General features: G+C 44.9%; 1 protein-coding gene and 1 long non-coding RNA gene across 2 annotated transcripts in view; one reads left to right on the forward strand and one right to left on the reverse strand.

Annotated features, from left to right (window-relative positions):
- The window catches only part of LOC143821404 (uncharacterized), a 64,467-nt gene that overhangs the window by 2,033 nt on the left and 45,487 nt on the right, over positions 1-16,947 (forward strand). The window contains exon 2 of the long non-coding RNA XR_013225792.1: positions 2,176-2,237. This is a non-coding gene — a long non-coding RNA (uncharacterized LOC143821404). The remainder of the gene's footprint in view (positions 1-2,175; positions 2,238-16,947) is intronic.
- The window catches only part of MEGF9 (multiple EGF like domains 9), an 84,410-nt gene continuing 79,727 nt past the window's right edge, over positions 12,265-16,947 (reverse strand). Inside the window, exons 5-6 of the mRNA XM_077305316.1 lie at positions 15,793-16,065; positions 12,265-13,804 (exon numbers count right to left, since the gene is read on the reverse strand). Of these exons, the coding sequence (XP_077161431.1) occupies positions 13,350-13,804; positions 15,793-16,065 (728 nt within the window). The 3' untranslated portion in view covers positions 12,265-13,349. The remainder of the gene's footprint in view (positions 13,805-15,792; positions 16,066-16,947) is intronic.

Below are 16,947 nucleotides of genomic sequence, written 5' to 3' on the forward strand. Positions count from 1 at the left end.
TCTGCCTCAAATGCAGTCCTATGCAGGCTATGCGGATTGCCTCTCAGCCAAAGGAAAGGGATGCTGATGAGACTATTTTTGGTGCTTCTCCCCACTTGGAACTGAGCAGTTTGTTCACAACAGCAACACAGAATTCTTGGATCATTCCAGAGTCAACTTCATCCTAGTTTTGGGCATTACCCAGATAGCATTTGCTTGTACATTCACACTTCTGTCTAGTCCAATAGGGAACAGAGCAAATCCTAAAAGCATGCTTCTATCACTCAGATGTATAAATCTTCAAAGTTGGCATTTGGTCCTTCTAACAGATGCTGGTCTAATGGCTAGGTGGGGATTTCAGAAACCCAGAAACACTGCCCTGATATTTCAGACGGTAGCTGTGTTGGTCTAACATTGATGCTCTGCAAATGTTGGAACACCGCCAATAATAATTTGCTGGTAGAAGGATTTAGAATGATTTAATCTTGTGCAATGGACAACTAATTAAGATAAGGCTAAAGGGTGCTAATCTGATTAGTAGGAAAGCAGGTCTTTTAACTGCCTCAAAATGATACCAGTCTCTCCACCTTTCCCTCCCAGCCCTCTCATGCCACCTGCTCTGGGAGACTCAGGACTCTGGAAGAGAAGAACCTTTTTCTGTAAAGCAGTGATATATAGCATCTTCCATGCCCATGGCTTTGGCAGGGCTTAGGTTATACAATCTTCACTGTTGGGCACAAACAGAAATCAGTGGGGAGCTCTGATTAAACCAATATGTAAACTGATCAGTAAAACAGAGCAAATAACTTTAGATGACTGAAATAAATGCTCTATATGTTACAGTGAAAGATCACTTCCACATCCTGCACCATTCAACAGAAGAAAATAGAGCGTAATTTTGGTTTTATATTTTCAGGTGGAGGCTGCTGCTTCTTGCCAGGCAAGGGATTGCCAACTGTCTGGAGGGTGTGTGTGTGTGGGGGGGGCTGTAATTTAAACAGGATATTATTTAACAGAAGATATTAACTTCTGGGCTTCCTCACATTAAATCCCTATTTAAAGGACGATGCTTTCCCAACACTACAGAAGGCTAAATACTAGCTGCAATCCAACTCAGTTTAAATATTGATTGGATTTTTAGACCGCCCTTCCGGCAATCCAGCTTAGGGTGGTGTACAAAATTCTATAAAATACAAAGTTAAAACAAATAAAGGTAAAAGGTAAAGGTATCCCCTGTGCAAGCATGAGATCATGTCTGACCCTTGGGGTGACGCCCTCTAGCGTTTTCATGGCAGACTCAATATGGGGTGGTTTGCCAGTGCCTTCCCGAGTCATTACTATTTTACCACCCAGCAAGAGCAAGCTGGGTACTCATTTTACCGACCTCGGAAGGATGGAAGGCTGCACATTTTTTACATGTACCCTGAAGAAAAGTTCAGAAGAACTCAAAAGCTTGGACCCTATCTAGTGGTAAGCCTTGTTGGTCTGAAGCAGCCGAACAATGTTAAGAGTCCAGTGGCACCTTTAAGACCAACAAAGTTTTATTCAAGGTATGAGCTTTCGTGTGCACGCACGCTTCCTCAGATGCATAAACCTTTATTGGTCTTAAAGGTGTCACTGGACTCTAAATTTGTCACACTGCCCTGATATTGGGCTTTGTTTAAGGATTTCCCATGTAGCCACGGTAACAGAAACACTGTTTTGGATATGCTGAATTTAGCCATCAAAGGAGGGGTCTCTTCAGGTGGACAAAGGTTACCTGGGATGAAACTGTTTATGGGGTTTGCCTCCTGCCACTAGGTAACATTACTCAGTGTAGCTTTTACTGGTTCTTTACCTAATATGTCATCTAATTTAATTTCCAGTTTCGCAAACAAAACAGTGACCACGTTTCCCCTCTGCCATCAGTCTTTTAAGACACCTTTGTATGTCCCAATTTGTACTGAAGAGACATTTGACCAACAACTGGCTTTTATGTTTCAAGTGGAGGCTGCCACTTCTCCTTCCTTGTAGAAGGCAAAAAAGGCAAAGATCACAGCCCAGCACAACAACGCCCATTCAATGGAATGTAGATGAAACACCTGACACACCCCTCCCCCTGCCACCCTTGTAAAACCCTCAATGAAGAAGTCTAGTGGCTGAAAGCTTGTATACAAGTGCCATGTAATTCTGTTTGAAATTTGGGTTGTTTTACAGAGGATGCTTGTCTGAACTTCTTGCTTACCGTTAGAATGTTCTTGACCTGCTGCCAACTCCAGGTTAGTAAATTCCTGGAGATTTGGGGGTGGAGCCCAGAGAGGATGGGTTTTGGGCAGGAGAAGGAACAACAGCACATAATTGCATACCACGCTCTAAAGCAGCCATTTTCTTCTTTGTTTTTAATGAGAAAACTTTGTTGATCATCTTCAAAGACATCTTCAGAATTTTATGATCTTGGTCTCTCCTTCAGACTTGTGTATAAGGCTAACAGAGAAACATTTGCTACTTTGACCACCTTGAACTCCAAAATGTCACCACCAACATGACCCTTTCAGCCAAAGTGAGGTTCCAGAACCTCATTCTTATTTATTTACTAGCTTCAAAGGCCATTCCTAAGAACGGACTTTAAAAGGGTCCCCTCACCTGGCCCCTGGCCAGGCAGCCTAAGGTGGCTTTGGGCCACAGCTGGCAGCCAAATCAAGTGGGGCCGACGGAGCTGGGCAGCTTGTTAGCAGGGCCGGCAGAGCTCTTTACCAGACAGCCAGCAGGCCCTCGTTAGCTAGCCGTCCACCACGACCCTTTGCCCTCTCACGTGCTGCTGGCTCCAGACACTGACGTGTCTGAGAACAAAGAGGCTAAAGTTCAGGGCCGGAGGGCGGGAGCCACAGAGGCAGGGCCAATCAGGACAAAGCTGGCTGCACCCTGATTGGCCCTATTCCAACTTGGACAGCCGGACACATCCCAACCCCTAGGCTGTTTCAGAAATATATAGATAAACAACAATGGATAAGGATTTGGATTTTTATACCACCCATTCTTTGCGGCTCTGGGCTCCTCAATTAAGTGCAAATAACCTTTATACTAATAAAGGTTCTCTGAATCTGAATGCAAATAACCATTATTAGGAACACAGGCTGTTATTTTGTTGCCGTTCTTGATGAGCTAGACTCTGACTCTGATGGCAGAATCTGGCTGCTTAGGTTCTATACCAACTTCTTTCCAGGCCAGTTCCTTTGGCATGGGAAGCTCCCTTCAGAGCAGCTTTCAGATGAGCTTTCTTGTACTGCTTGTCATGCCATTTCTGGTCTCGGTGATGACTATGCAGCTTCCTGAAGCCCACAGCAGTTTATCCATCCTGCTGACTGCTGATCCCAAGGATGAAAGAGAAAGACCCACAATTCAGCACACCAGATTAAGCTGCCATTGTCTTCAGAAGAACTGATAACTACAGTTGAGATCATTTGTAATTCTGGGAGATCTGGAGGCTGACAATTCTGTCTTTCTGGATAGCCAGTAGTGCAACTGGGAAAGGAAGACTAGTATTTTATATATATGATTTACATGACCACATACTGGGTTCAAAGTGTACCAGAATCACCAGAGAATTAACGTTTAGATTTTAAAGGGATGATGCTGCAGCTAGAAGAACTCATCTTGTTTTTGCACCCCAAATGCCCTGTCCCAAATAAAGAAAACAGGGATGTTGGTTATTTGTGGCCAGAAAACAGAGATGGCAGACCGAAGCAGTTGGGCCACTTCTTCCCTGCTTGCCCATCTCTTACAGAGCTGAGCTATCATTGGTTAGTGGTGTCATGCATCTGTTTTCTGGTGTAAAATGAGGAGGCAGACAAGGCCCTACCTAATTGGGGAGGGGGCTTTGTCCTTATGGGGCCCCAGAGGCTGCCCAATAATGCTGACCACCTACACCGTCCTGTATGAACAAAAAAGTGGCAAACTATTAAGCATTAATTCTGCAACCAATTTTTTGCCCCCCAAATCCAAGCCACCATTGACTTGCCCCCCCCCTCCAATTTATATTATCAGATCCACTCTCCCAGTTTAAATCTCTGTGGGAGGTAGGCATGGCCCATCCATCTAATTTATAAAGACCAAAAGCCAAAGCCAGACTTGCATAGATACAAATTATATACATTTATTTTTATTTGTTTTTAAATAACATTCTTCTGTATAAATTCTAGCATATATTCTGATCATACGCCTTTTTATTTTTCAAACAAATGCATTTCGAAAGTTTAACGTATGCCTGGGACTTTGGGTGTAAAAGATAACTGATAAACTGTATCTGGAAGAATGCAAATTATCTTCAGGTTGTAAGCTCCTGTTGATGTTTACATGAATCAAAGATGTCAGTACTTCAGATTTAGAAAATTAGATTTAAACAGATTTATTTCCCCAAGCTTCTTTCTCAGATTTATTTTGTGTGAGAGAAAGAGATAATCTTTGCTACATGTTGTAGCCCTTAGGCATGTCATGTGGGATAAGGATATGGGGTAAGAAGGCCTCATTCGGACCATTCTGCTGGGAGGTTAACATCATCATACCTGCAGCTAAAGAGCAGCATACTGGATGGTTTACTGCTGTACCTTTTTCACTATACAATTAATGCTGTCTCTCTCAGAAGTTCACAGTTATTTCTAGTGATAATATTTTGAGAAATTTAAGAACCTGAACTACAAGCTGTCTTGCTGTTTCTCTTTGGGCATGATTGCTATTGAATAATATCACTGACTCATAACTAAGACAGTCCACCTCTCAGGTTTACAGAATGCATATTCAGGGAAGGGACTTTTGTGGATGCAAAACTCACCACTTGCATGGATCATTTTGTTTCTGGACTGTGATTCATTTACTGTCATCCTGATTTACTGAGAACACGGCTTGAAAGAGCTCAAAAATTCTCCACAGATATGTTTTAAGATCATAGCCAGAGCATGATGTAAGGCCATAGATTAATCATCTGTTGCAATTTTCTCCATATAAACATGGCAACTGTACTGTTTCCTTACATATTTCTCAAATGGCATCCCTTAAAGTACACATCTGTACCACAAACCCAAATGTTTTAACATGAGGAAACTCCAGGAATTTGGAGAGGATGCAGAGAACAGAAATAATGACATAGCAGCGCTAAAAGGTGTTGTGGACGTTCTGTACCTCCATCTTCTGCTTGTGCTAAATGAGGCATCCGTTATTCAGTGATTCCAATGGCCACATGGAGACACAGCAAACCTCCGTTGGTTCATGATGGACATGAACGTGTTTTTTTGCTACACTCGGGTGCTTACATGGAAGCCTCAAATCAAAATCCAATGATGTCTAAAGGTTATTGGCCTGGGCAAACCGAAGTTTGTTTCCTTTCTAGATCCAGGCTTTTAAACTGGGAACAGTTTAGAATGCTGGCTTATACAGGGAAGCAAACCCCCATTTGTCAAGGCACCTGCATTGACAGGTCACAGAAAACTGAAGCCTGAGTGAAGGCTTTCCAGCGCAAGAGAGCTTCAGGTACACTCCATCCATCAGCAAGGCACACAAGCCAGGTCCCTGCCTGTCTGAACTGAGAATTGTCATGTTGTCTGAATGTCGATGATAACTCCTATGGAGTCAAACGTCTCTATGTGAACTCTCCATGTGACTTCTTCCTGATCTTGAGCTTTTAATGCTCTTCTGGTAGACGTTTCCCAGGTGCTGTAGCATCCCTCCAGTATTTGACAGGTAAGAACAATTAACGTGCTTGGAACATCTCAATTCTTAAATCAAATAACAGCCCAAGCCCCAGCTTCTCTAACAATTGCATATGGTTTAAAATTCTTCACTATCAGTTGGATACTGTACTTGTTTATTCATTATGAGCCAATCCCCCCACTGATTTAAAAGCCAAGAGGCTGTTAGTTTTGTATCTATGAAGAAGGAACATAATTGTCCTACACAGTATGTTGCTGACAGTTCAAAATATACCTTGACAAGTGCTGTGTGCAAAAGGGCAAGCTGCGCACAGCACAGTGCATTAGTGTTCATGTGCATGCATTTGTCCACACGTGCTCCAAAGGCAAAACGTATCACCCAATATGCAGAGGTTAAACAACTAGAAACTCTCTAGGGGAGAGAGCTGAAGAATGACAACTCAGGCAATTCACACCCACAATTTTTTAACCATGCATCCCCAAAAGGCAGAGATTGGGACAAACTGTGATTTAGGAGGAAAATGACATAAATTGGATGTTAGGGGAGTAGATTCCAAACGGGCTACCTAAGAACCTGCTGCTTCCTAATGTCTTCTGTAATTCCTTCACCTTCACATCTTTGCAACTATGGACAAATGATCTAATTTGCCAGTTGTTTGCGATTGCCCTCTAAAAAGGATCGCCTCAGAGACGTCTATGCAGCATGTTCTTTAGGCAAATGTTCAAGTAGCTGGCAGCAACAGGTAGGCCCAACAAGCCAGTTGGTGCCCATGCTTAATTTGGGAGGTGGGGGCATAGCTGCTTGGGTTTGCTTTATCTGGAATCATTCTGTAATCTAGAGGTTCTTTTCCCCAAATATGATTTCTTCATTCTGAAGATACGTTCTCTGGACATTTTCACTTATTCCTTATTTGTGTTCCAACAATATGACAAAAGGCATGCAAATACTGTATTCTGGCATGACTGATTGCTACTCTGCACAGTAAGACCAAATTCTTACATGCTTTTGGAGACCCAGGACCGGTCTTCTTTGGTCTATCTGTCCCTTCTCCTTTACCTTTAAAAAATGAGATTGACATTTATTCATTGGGGATGTGTGGAATTTCCGAAGAGAATCCTGTGGGCACATTTGTTTTACAACCCAGAGATTTTGGAGGGAAAATTTGCCCACAAACTCTCCCAGTTAGAGTTCAAAATGGTAGGAACTGCCAGAGATCTTATGCTGTACAATCAGTTCTGTCCAGGGTAACAGGAAGAAGAGTTGGTTTTTACACCTCATTTTTCACTATCAGAAGTCTCAAAGCAGCATACAATTGCCTTCCCTTCCTCCCCCCACAACAGACACTGTGTGAGAGCTCTGACAGGACTACACTGTGAGAGCAACTCTTACAGGACTGTGAGGAACCCATGGTCACCCAGCTGGCTGCATGTGGAGGCATGGGGAATCAAACTCTGCTTGCCAGATCAGAAGCCGTCGCTCCTAACCACTTCAACAAGCTGGCTCTGGATCTATGTTCTAAGAGCAAGCGTCATGTAATTTATCAGATGTGTAACTTTACTTTTTAAATATGAAAAGCAGCCTCAGGCTGTTCACTTCAGCAAAAGAATGGTAGAGGGGCAGGGTTTCTTTCCCTTGGATCTTTTCCCATGCAGATGAGAAAGCATCTTGTAGGGAGTGTGATGGGGAGCTGGACACAAAATGAAACTCTCAAGTGTCCTCTCTCCTGCCATTTTTCTGTTCAAACATGAGTATTTTTCAGCTTTTTTAAAAAATGGAGAGGAAAAATGCATCTGTTTTCCAGACTATTAAAAACAGGTACCTAAATTTGGACCCTGAAACTGCTAGGTAACTCAAACAGCTACTCTCAGTTTTGCTGCTAACAACTGAGCTGCAGCACTCTGCTCTAACAAAAGCTTCTGAATTCCTTTCAAACTGTGAAAGCTGAGGGCACATAACAGCAATCCAGCCTAAATGTTACACGTGGAAGAATGCAGAATCAAAGTGATTCCTTCCCCACTCTACCAAAAAAGCCAACCATTTTATACAAATGCCATAAGCATTATTGGAGAGGGATGCTATTATTGTCTGTTTTCCCAGAATGCCTTGCAGAGAGGCCATAATAAAACTTTTCTTACTCTAGCTACACAACTGTCTTCTATTGGAGATAGTTCTCAGCTTTGGCAATTTCGTTTTCCAAGCCCTGCAATATGGGGCCGGTGGAGGTTAGGAGGAGGAGGAGGAGAGTGCAACTGGTCATTCCTTCAAAAGGAGCTTAGGGCATCAGTGCATTGTTCTTTTTTCTGCTACTCTCTCAAGCTCAAACTACTCTTTTAACAACCTACCTTACAGGGCTATTAAAGATGATCTGTGAAGTGCTATGAATATCTGAAAGTGCTATACAAATGCCAAGTACTATTGGGGAAATTTAAACATGAAAAACAAGTAAGATTGCAGAGTGCTCATTTAAAAAAAAATATGAGGAAAAAAGTGCTAGAAATGCCAAAGTTCACTGACATGCAAGACTACAACACTGACTTTACTAACAAATGAGCTTCTGCCTTGTGGCTTATATATAGCAGTGGTCCCCAACCTTTTTATCACCGGGGACCGGTCAACGCTTGACAATTTTACTGATGCCCGGGGCGGGGGGTAGTCTTTTGCCGAGGGACGTCACCACCGCCACCTGAACTCCTGCTCCACTTGCTTTCCCTTCAGTGCCCCTGACTTCCCGCTGCCCATTGGGGGGCGCTGCCAGCAGCAGCTGCACAGTGCCACTCCAAGGGGGAGCCCCAGCCATGGTGGCCGCTGGAGAGCACCAAAGGTGAGCCGGCAGCAGAGTGGCAGGGCAGCCCCTGAGGCAACAACCAGGGAGGAGGACAAGAAGGAGCCGCGGCCCAGTAGACTGATCCACGGTCCGGTAACGGTTCCTGGACCGGGGGTTGGGGACCACTGCTCTATAGCTCTTCTTGTCTTCCTCTTCATCCCTGCCAATCTCTGTTGATGAACCAGAGACATTTGTCAAGTCTGGTAGCACCATAGAGACGGACAACATTTTCCAGGTAGCTTCAGGTGGGTAGGCCTTATTGGCCTGAAGTGTGGCAAAACAAAGTTTGAGCCCAGTGGCACCTTAAAAACTAACCTTTTATTCAAGATATATACGCTTTTGTGTGCACGCACACTTCCTCAGGTACATTGAAGTACTGTACATGTACACAAAAGCTCAGATCTTGAGTAAAACTTGGTTGGTTTTTAAGATGCTGCTAGACTCAACATTTTCCAGGGCATAAGCTTTATCAGATACTATGGAGACATACTTCTTATGACTTCAGGGGTCTGATCTGCCAACTCCCATTTTGGGAGTCAGAATCATTTGTATTAGTTTGTTCTACAAGGATACATAAGTTTCATTTTCTTGCGTCTAATCTACAGGGACACAAATGTTTCAGTTTATTGTGTCTAAAAGGCTGCCATAGGGGATGGAGCAGAGTTGTTCTCTCTTGCCCCAGAGGGATGGACCAGAACCAGTGGGATGAACTTAATCCAAAGGATATTCCGTCTAAACATCCGGAAGAAGTTCCTGACAGTTGGAGCAGTTTCTCTGTGGAACAGGCTTCTTCAGGAGGTCGTGGGTTCTCCGTCTCTGAGAATGTTTTAACACAGGCTGGATAGCCATCTAACTGACAGGCTGATTCTGCGAAAGCTCAAGGGGGTGACAGGCTACAATAGATGAGCAGTAGGATTGGGAGTGTCCTGCATAGTGCAGGGGGTTGGACTAGAGGAGGTTACACATGTGCTATGTGTCCCTTCAGGGATGTCCCACTTTTAGTTGACCTGTGGCTCTGGATTTCTTATTCGGTTACAAGTAGCAGCAGCTTTTGAGGTTCTTGAACGGAGAATGGTCATTCCCTAATGCTTGACGTTCTGTTAACTGGATATGCCAGGCATTGAATCTGGGGTTTTCTGTGTGCAAAGCAGGGGCTCCACCAAAGAATACACATCCTCTCTTCATTCTTCCTTTCTTTTTTAATGTTGTCAAGTCACAGCTGAGTTACAATGACCCTGTAGAGTTTTCAAGGCAAGAGATGTTCAGAGATGGTTTGTCATTGCCTCTTTCCTCATTACCACCACGGTATTCCTTTTAAGTCGATCATCCAAATATTAGCCAGAGTCAATCTTGCTTAGCTTCTGAGATCTGATGAGATCGGGCTAGCCTGGGCTTCAAAGGCAGGGGCGATCACTATCATACTGGATGCTTTGGATACTGCAAGCAAAGTGCTTTCAAAGTACATAAATTACTAAAACCATGGAAGGAGCCATACCAGCTATCTAGTCCAACCCCCTGCTCAATGCAAGATCAGCCTAAAGTATCCAGGATAAGAATCATATAATCCTAGAGTTGGAAGGGGCCATACAGGTCATCTAGTCCAACCTTCTGCTCAATGCAGGATCAGCCTAAAGCATCCAGGAGCCTTAAAAGTAGTTCTCCTCATCAACAGTAATATACACAAGGAGGCTTTGCAAGGGGCCTTAACCAGCTGTCCCCAACCATTTCCTGGTTGAGGACTGCTTCCAGGGGTGGGGGAGAGCTGGCGGCCCGGGCACCTCGCACGCGTGGCAGTGCCACACAACTGCGGATGCATGGCACTGCTGCGCATGTGTCTTTGCGCCCGCTGGCAGGGCGCACATGCACATGGGAGGCAGTGCCACGCAAATGTGCATGCGTGAAATTGCCACGCACACACGTTTGCGTCCCACCAGAGGGCACAAACGCACACGCTTGGCAGCTCCACACAAACATGCATGCGCAGAGCTGCCGGGCATTCATGTTTGCGTCTGCTGGGACCGCAAACGTGCATGTGCTGCAGCTCCATGCTTGTGCATTTGCATCTGGCGGCTGCGCCTGCCTCTTCCCCCCTCTGGCAGCGAAAAGCTCGCCGGGCTGCGAGCGGGGCGGCCACTTTGCTTGCGGCCTGGCAAGCTTCTCACTGCAGATGGGGGTGGCCTGGGCCCGAGGCCTTCGCTCCCCAGTACCGAGGCATTCGTGGGCTGGTACTGGGCCGCAGACTGGGGGTTGATGACCCCTGGCCTTAACAACACTTAGTGGAAGGAAGTTGGGTAATAATCCTTACTGCTATATGAAGCCAATGGATGGGCTTCAACCTTTACTCCCATAACAATTCACCCGAGGACCATAAAGGAGTAGAGAGGAGAGCACCAAATTTTGAAAAGATATCCCCCATAGGGACCTTACCAATCTCAAGGACCTTACCAATCATGCGACCATGAAAACAAGAACATCCTAGTCCAGGTGGAACAGAGCTAATTGATCGCGGGTGGATGTGAAAGGGCTGTCATGTAGGACAGTCACTATGTGCAGCTGGAAATAGATGTTAAATGCTAAGAATAAAGAGTGTTTCATGTTCCAACCAAGAGACTTCATAAACAAAGACCCAAGGTAACATAGTGCTCCTTGCCGTCCCTCAGCTTGTAGCTATGAATTTGGAATTCCAGAGCAGATTATTCAAGTCTAATTTAGATTCAAGTCCAATAGTGCCTTATAAACCAACAAGATATGGGGGATTTGAGCTTTCAAGAATCAAAGGTCCTTTTGTCAGACACAACCTTGTATCTGATGAAGGGAGTTTGACTCTCAAAAGCTTACACCCTTGGTCTCTGAGGTACTACTGGACTCTAATCTTTTTTGTTGCAGATCAACATGGTTTACCCCCTGAAAAAGGCCAATTTAGAGTCCCATCCTAAGCCTCTTTACACCTTTAGTATTTCTAACGTCTCATTTCAAGGCTATGTAGTGGCAAATCCCTTCATAGGCTCTCTCGGTGCTAAGAATTTCAGCTCATTATGAAGTCAACATCAGCTTAATAGAAATGTCCAGAGGGGAATAACTGGAAATCCCTGACCAGCAGAAGATGGAAGCACCCTAGACTGCTGACTTTGCTCGAATTGTGTGCAACCTAAAATGTGGGACCCAACTGAACACAGAAACAGAGGGACCAATGCACTTCCTCAACCCAACCCTGTTACCAGGCAGTTTTACTACCGAGTGCATGCCTTTGTTACATATCCTGAAGATAGTGAATAACCCAAATTACCCCCCTCCATCACCCACCCATGCATGCAAATTTAAAAGCTAGCTTGGGACACATGGAGGAGGAAATGGTGGGGGCTGAGATGATTTCAGAACTTCCAGGGAAAGATTTACATTGGGACATCAGCAGGGTGGAAAAGATGTGCACACACCCAACAGTGTCAGATTCCTGACTCTTGATTGACTTTTGTCCTTCATCTCCTCTTGATATAAGTTTTTAAAGACATACAGTCAGGCTACAGATCTCCAAGGACTTGACTAGTGGAAAGTCAATGGGAGAAAACACTCGGATCCTATCCTGGCAGGGCCACTGTATGCTCTTGAGACAATTTCTCAGAACTTAAGTGAAAAATTCCCATATTTGGGGTAAGCCTCCATGTTCCAATAGTCACATCTGGTTGCCAAAAATGTACCAGCATCTCAACAATAACCTTGTTCATAGAGAAGGGAAGAGGGGCAAAGAGGGAAAACATGATTCAAACCAGCAAGGGAAATGATCAATTTAAAGACAAAAATGTAATTCGTATCATCAGAAGAAGAACAATTAGCAACGAACCATTGCCGGAGACCCAGCTCCAGCCATATTGCTATCTAAATTTACAACTCTTTTAAACAATACTTGCTTTTCCGTTGGTTTGGTTTTGCTTTTTTTGTTTTGTTTTTTTTTACAATGTCACGAGCCTCTGTACAGATAAAATCTTAAGGAATAAAATATGACTTGTGATCTTTTTGTACAAATAGTTACAAATACGATGCCGAGGAATCTCTCGTTACATTCCGTATACATACTTCTTCTGCTTAGGACAGGGAAGCTGCCACTGCAACGTTTCGCTTTCTTGAACTCGATCCAAGGTCATTAAAGCTAACCAAAAATAAGGGGGGATCCTTCCATTTTAAATAGAATCATCACCTCAGGAGGAAGGTTGAAGAAAAGGAAGAGAGATTGATCCACCACATCCACTTCTTAATAAACAATGACTCTCTTTTCTGCACTGGGTATCAGAAGAGAACTAAAATCCTTGATTGGTGTGAGTAAGCATCGGGAAGTCTTTAGCCATTCCAAGAAACAGCTGTGACTTCTTTTTTTTTCTTCATGTGTTTTAAATAGTTAAATTATCAGACCATGAAAGTACTTCCCCCCCCCCACAAAAAATATCAATGATCCATCTCCAAGTTCACTGTCACCATCTACTTCTCAAAACAGGAGCTTAAAAATTAGGTTCCAGAGCGAACATCGCTTTTGATCAAGAATGAGATAGCATCTTGGTATGCCTCCTTTGTCCTTCTATACAAAAATATATTTCAAAGCGCATACACCACCCCCCTTTAAATACAAGTTAATGTCCATAATGCCATTTTGATGGGAAATTATGAACCCAATACAATCTTTACCTGAAACTCCTCTAGTATCTCTGCTGCCTAACCCTCATTGGTGGTCAACAAAGCTTTGCCATGCCAACGCAGGGAAAGTGCCTCCATTTTCTTTGCCCAGATCAGTGGCACCACTGTGTGGCACTTTCCTGCTGAACATTGTATTAGTTTGATCCACACAGAGGCTTCAAAATAGATCTTTCAGTTTTTGTTATGCTTTGTAGTTATGCATGGGCGTGGTTAACGTCAGCTGGCCATTGGGCGCCACCTCATTCCCATCATCCTCCAACAAGCCGGAGACGTCCGCGTTGGGAATGCTGTCATGGTAGCTGCTAAAGCTGATATTGTCTTCCTTGAGCTCGATGGTCCAAAAGGGGGCATTCAGTTTCCGGTTCTGATATTCACGGTACATGTAGACCGCGCCCACAAAGCCCATCAGCAAAACCACCAAAATAATGATGACCGTAAGGATGATGATGTTGAACTGCGTCCACGAGACATCGGCTAAAGTGGAAGTGCTGTTGTCGGAGGAGCTGATGGGGAAAACAGATGGCACCGTCGTCTGAACGAACGTGCTGTTGAGAGCCCTCGTTGGAAAAGATGTAGGGATGCTGATGCTTGGAGATGGAGGGAGGAGGTTTCTGCCTTCTGGATCAGAAATGGGTTCTACAAGTTTAAAAAAAAAAGACAAGTGGGTTTGATACCACAGATATAAGAGATCAGCTTCTTCCCAGGTTTTTGTCACAATCTCAACAACAGAAAGCATGGAAAAGCAAACCCCAAACAGAAATGCAATAGTGACATTTGTTGTCTTGGGTTCCTATAGCAAATACTTCTAAGCTTTTAACATTAGCATTTAACCAAGCTTTGACATTAGTCTGGTACTGCAGCTAGTTAATAAAAGCTCTCGTTAATGACAGGCCCTTAAGTATAAAGCAGTGGTCCCCAACCCCCGGGCCGTGGCCCGGTGCCAGGCCGCGAAGGCCTCGGCGCTGGGCCGCAGCTCCCTCTTCCCACCCTCCCCCACAGCGAGAAGCTCGCCAGGCTGCAAGCAAATCGGCCGCCGAAGCGGCCAATCAGCTTGCGGCCCAGCAAGCTTCTTGCTTTGGGAGGGGGCGGGAAGAGAAGCTTGCCGGGCCGCAAGCTAATCAGCTGCTTCAGCGGCCGATTTCCTAGCGGCCTGGAGGGGCGGGGAGAGGGAGCCACGGCCGCCGGCATGCCGGCGGCGCAAATGCACACGCGCAGACTTGCCGCACGTGCGCATTTGCGTCCGGGGGCGCAAACACGCACGCATGGCAAGTCCGCGCATGCACGTTTGCGCCGGGGCTGCCGCGCACGCGCGAGGCCCCGAGTCGCCCTCTCCCCGCACCCCGGCGCAACGGTCCGCAGCCTAAGAAAGGTTGCGGATCACTGGTATAAAGGACACTCTTTACTCGCTTGACCTGCATCATAAATTTTGGGGTCTTAAGGTGGCCATTTTTGTGCAAGCAGATTTCATCTGCAATTGCCATTCATTATAGTTTGGGGAACAATTGCTCTTGTTCCTGCCAGCTTTAGATACAGATTTTCTTCTTGAATCATAATTTGTGGCATTTGTGTGGCCTGCAGAGTGTTTGCTCGTTGTCATCGCACAAATTGATTTGTCAGAGGCACAAATCATGCTGAATGATTAAAGGTTTAGTTGGCCAAACTGATCTATCAAGGCATACAGCCCTGCCTATGCAAACCACTAGGGTGTGCGGAGGCCACAGTCAACACCCCATGATAAATTTCACAACATATGCACCATTCTAAACAGCAGTTCACAAATATTATTGCTCATATGATTTGGATTCTAAAGTGGATTCCTCTAAATCCCAACCTTTTCCCTAAAGCATGCATCATGATGGTTTTAAGTCAGCAGTGCAGGAACTAGCATCCATAATCAGAAATCCCAAGGGGCTAAACCACATTTTTCATATTTATAAAAGTAACCACCAGAACTGTATGGAGGAATATATCACAAAGGCAGAGTATAACCCAACCTTTCTCAACTTTTTTTACCATTGAGAAACCCCTGAAATAGTCTTCAGGCTTTGAGAAACCCCAGAAGTGGCACAACTATGCAGAATACAGATGGGAAATATAGCTGGGTATACACCCACCTGGCGCCCTCTCCTTCCTAATCCCTCCCCTCTAAGCCCATCACTGACCATTTTGGGAAAGGGGGATGGTTATCTTACCTGACAGATGTTTAACAAATTAAAAAATATATATAATCAATCAATTAAATCCCATCCATTCAGGAAACCCTTCCAGGGCCATCAAGAAACCTCCAGGGTTTCACAAATCTCTGGTTGAGAAAGCCTGGTAGAACCTTTGGTCTCACACTGTTTTCCCAATCTGATGGTCCTCCAAGCTTTGATTCATCATTGTAGGGTGGGAAATCTGCCTTTTCTCTTCTATGAGGCTGATAGTAGCGTTGCAAAGGTTCCGATCTAACTATAAAAACACCATAGAGAAAAGGTAACCCCCCCCAGCACAGCTGCTTTGCCCCCTTACCCTACGTTTTTTTAACAGAAACATCAGTCAATCCAGGCACCGATCTCTCTTATTCCACATCACTTTTGCTTGTTGTCATGGCGGGAGACATGAGTGGCGGGAGACGACGTTACCTTTCTTGGTGCAGTTTCCTCCTTCCGGATTTCTGGTGTAGCCTTCCTGACACATTTCGCAATGAAATCCTGCCGTATGGTAAAGGCAACTGATGCATTCTCCCGTGTCCGGCTTGCAGACCCGTGGTGATCGGGCTGGGTCCACGTTCCCATTGCACTGACATTTTATGCAGATGCTGTCCGAGTTGTAGTAGCCGTTGTCACACTGAGTGCAGAGGGCACCCGTGTAGCCAGGTTTACATTTGTCACAGCTTGGAGTGTGGTGACCAGACTCTGGGGGGAGGAAAAACAAAGCCATTGGCGACATTGGGAACCTTGCCACCATTTTTCTGTCTGCAAACTGAGCATAGGAAGCTGCTGTATAAGTCAAAGCACTGGTCTATTTATTTATCTAAAATGTTTTTAATATACATCTTGCACTATCAAATGTTTCTGAGGCAGCACATGGTGTGATAGAAAGCACTCTCAAGTTGCAGCTGACATGGCGACCCTGTAGAGTAGGTAAGGCCAAACTGTGGCTCTCCAAATGTCCATGGACTACAATTCCCATGAGCCCCTGCCAGCATTTAGTTTTGAGGAGGAAACTGGACAAGCACTTATCAGGAGTTTGTGATTTTAAGTCCCCGTGAGAGTGAGGGGCTGGACTGGTTGGCCCTTTGCAGTCTCTTCCAGTTCTATGCGATTCCGATTCAGATGGGGGCTTACATGACTACTCCACCTCAAACAAGTAAAAAGTAGTATGTCGAGGAAAGCGGTGAGGATACAACCCTTTTCCCCCCACTCTTGATATCTAGGTTCCTATGTGGAGGGAAGGAGAACAGTGCGAAAGAGCATTCTGTCATAAGAGCTCCCCCTTGTGGTCCGAAGTGGTACAGCCCAGACAGTCTGATCAGCACAATGAGAACTAAGCAGTGAACAACACGGTGGAAGGAGAATAAGACAGACACCTCCAATGAAAGAAATGTAGAGGAGGTGGATGTGGGAGAGCTGCCAAATGGAAAACCGAGACATGGGGTGTGTGGAGAGAATCGGAAGCTAACATGAAAGCAAGAGCACAAATATATTTGGAAGTCAACAGAAGAACTGTAAACAGAAGACTAGAAGAAAGAAGGAGCACCTAGACAGAAGAAAAAGTAGAGGAACAGGCACATATCC

The sequence above is a fragment of the Paroedura picta genome, chromosome 12, assembly GCF_049243985.1.
Source record: "Paroedura picta isolate Pp20150507F chromosome 12, Ppicta_v3.0, whole genome shotgun sequence".
NCBI lineage: Eukaryota > Metazoa > Chordata > Lepidosauria > Squamata > Gekkonidae > Paroedura > Paroedura picta.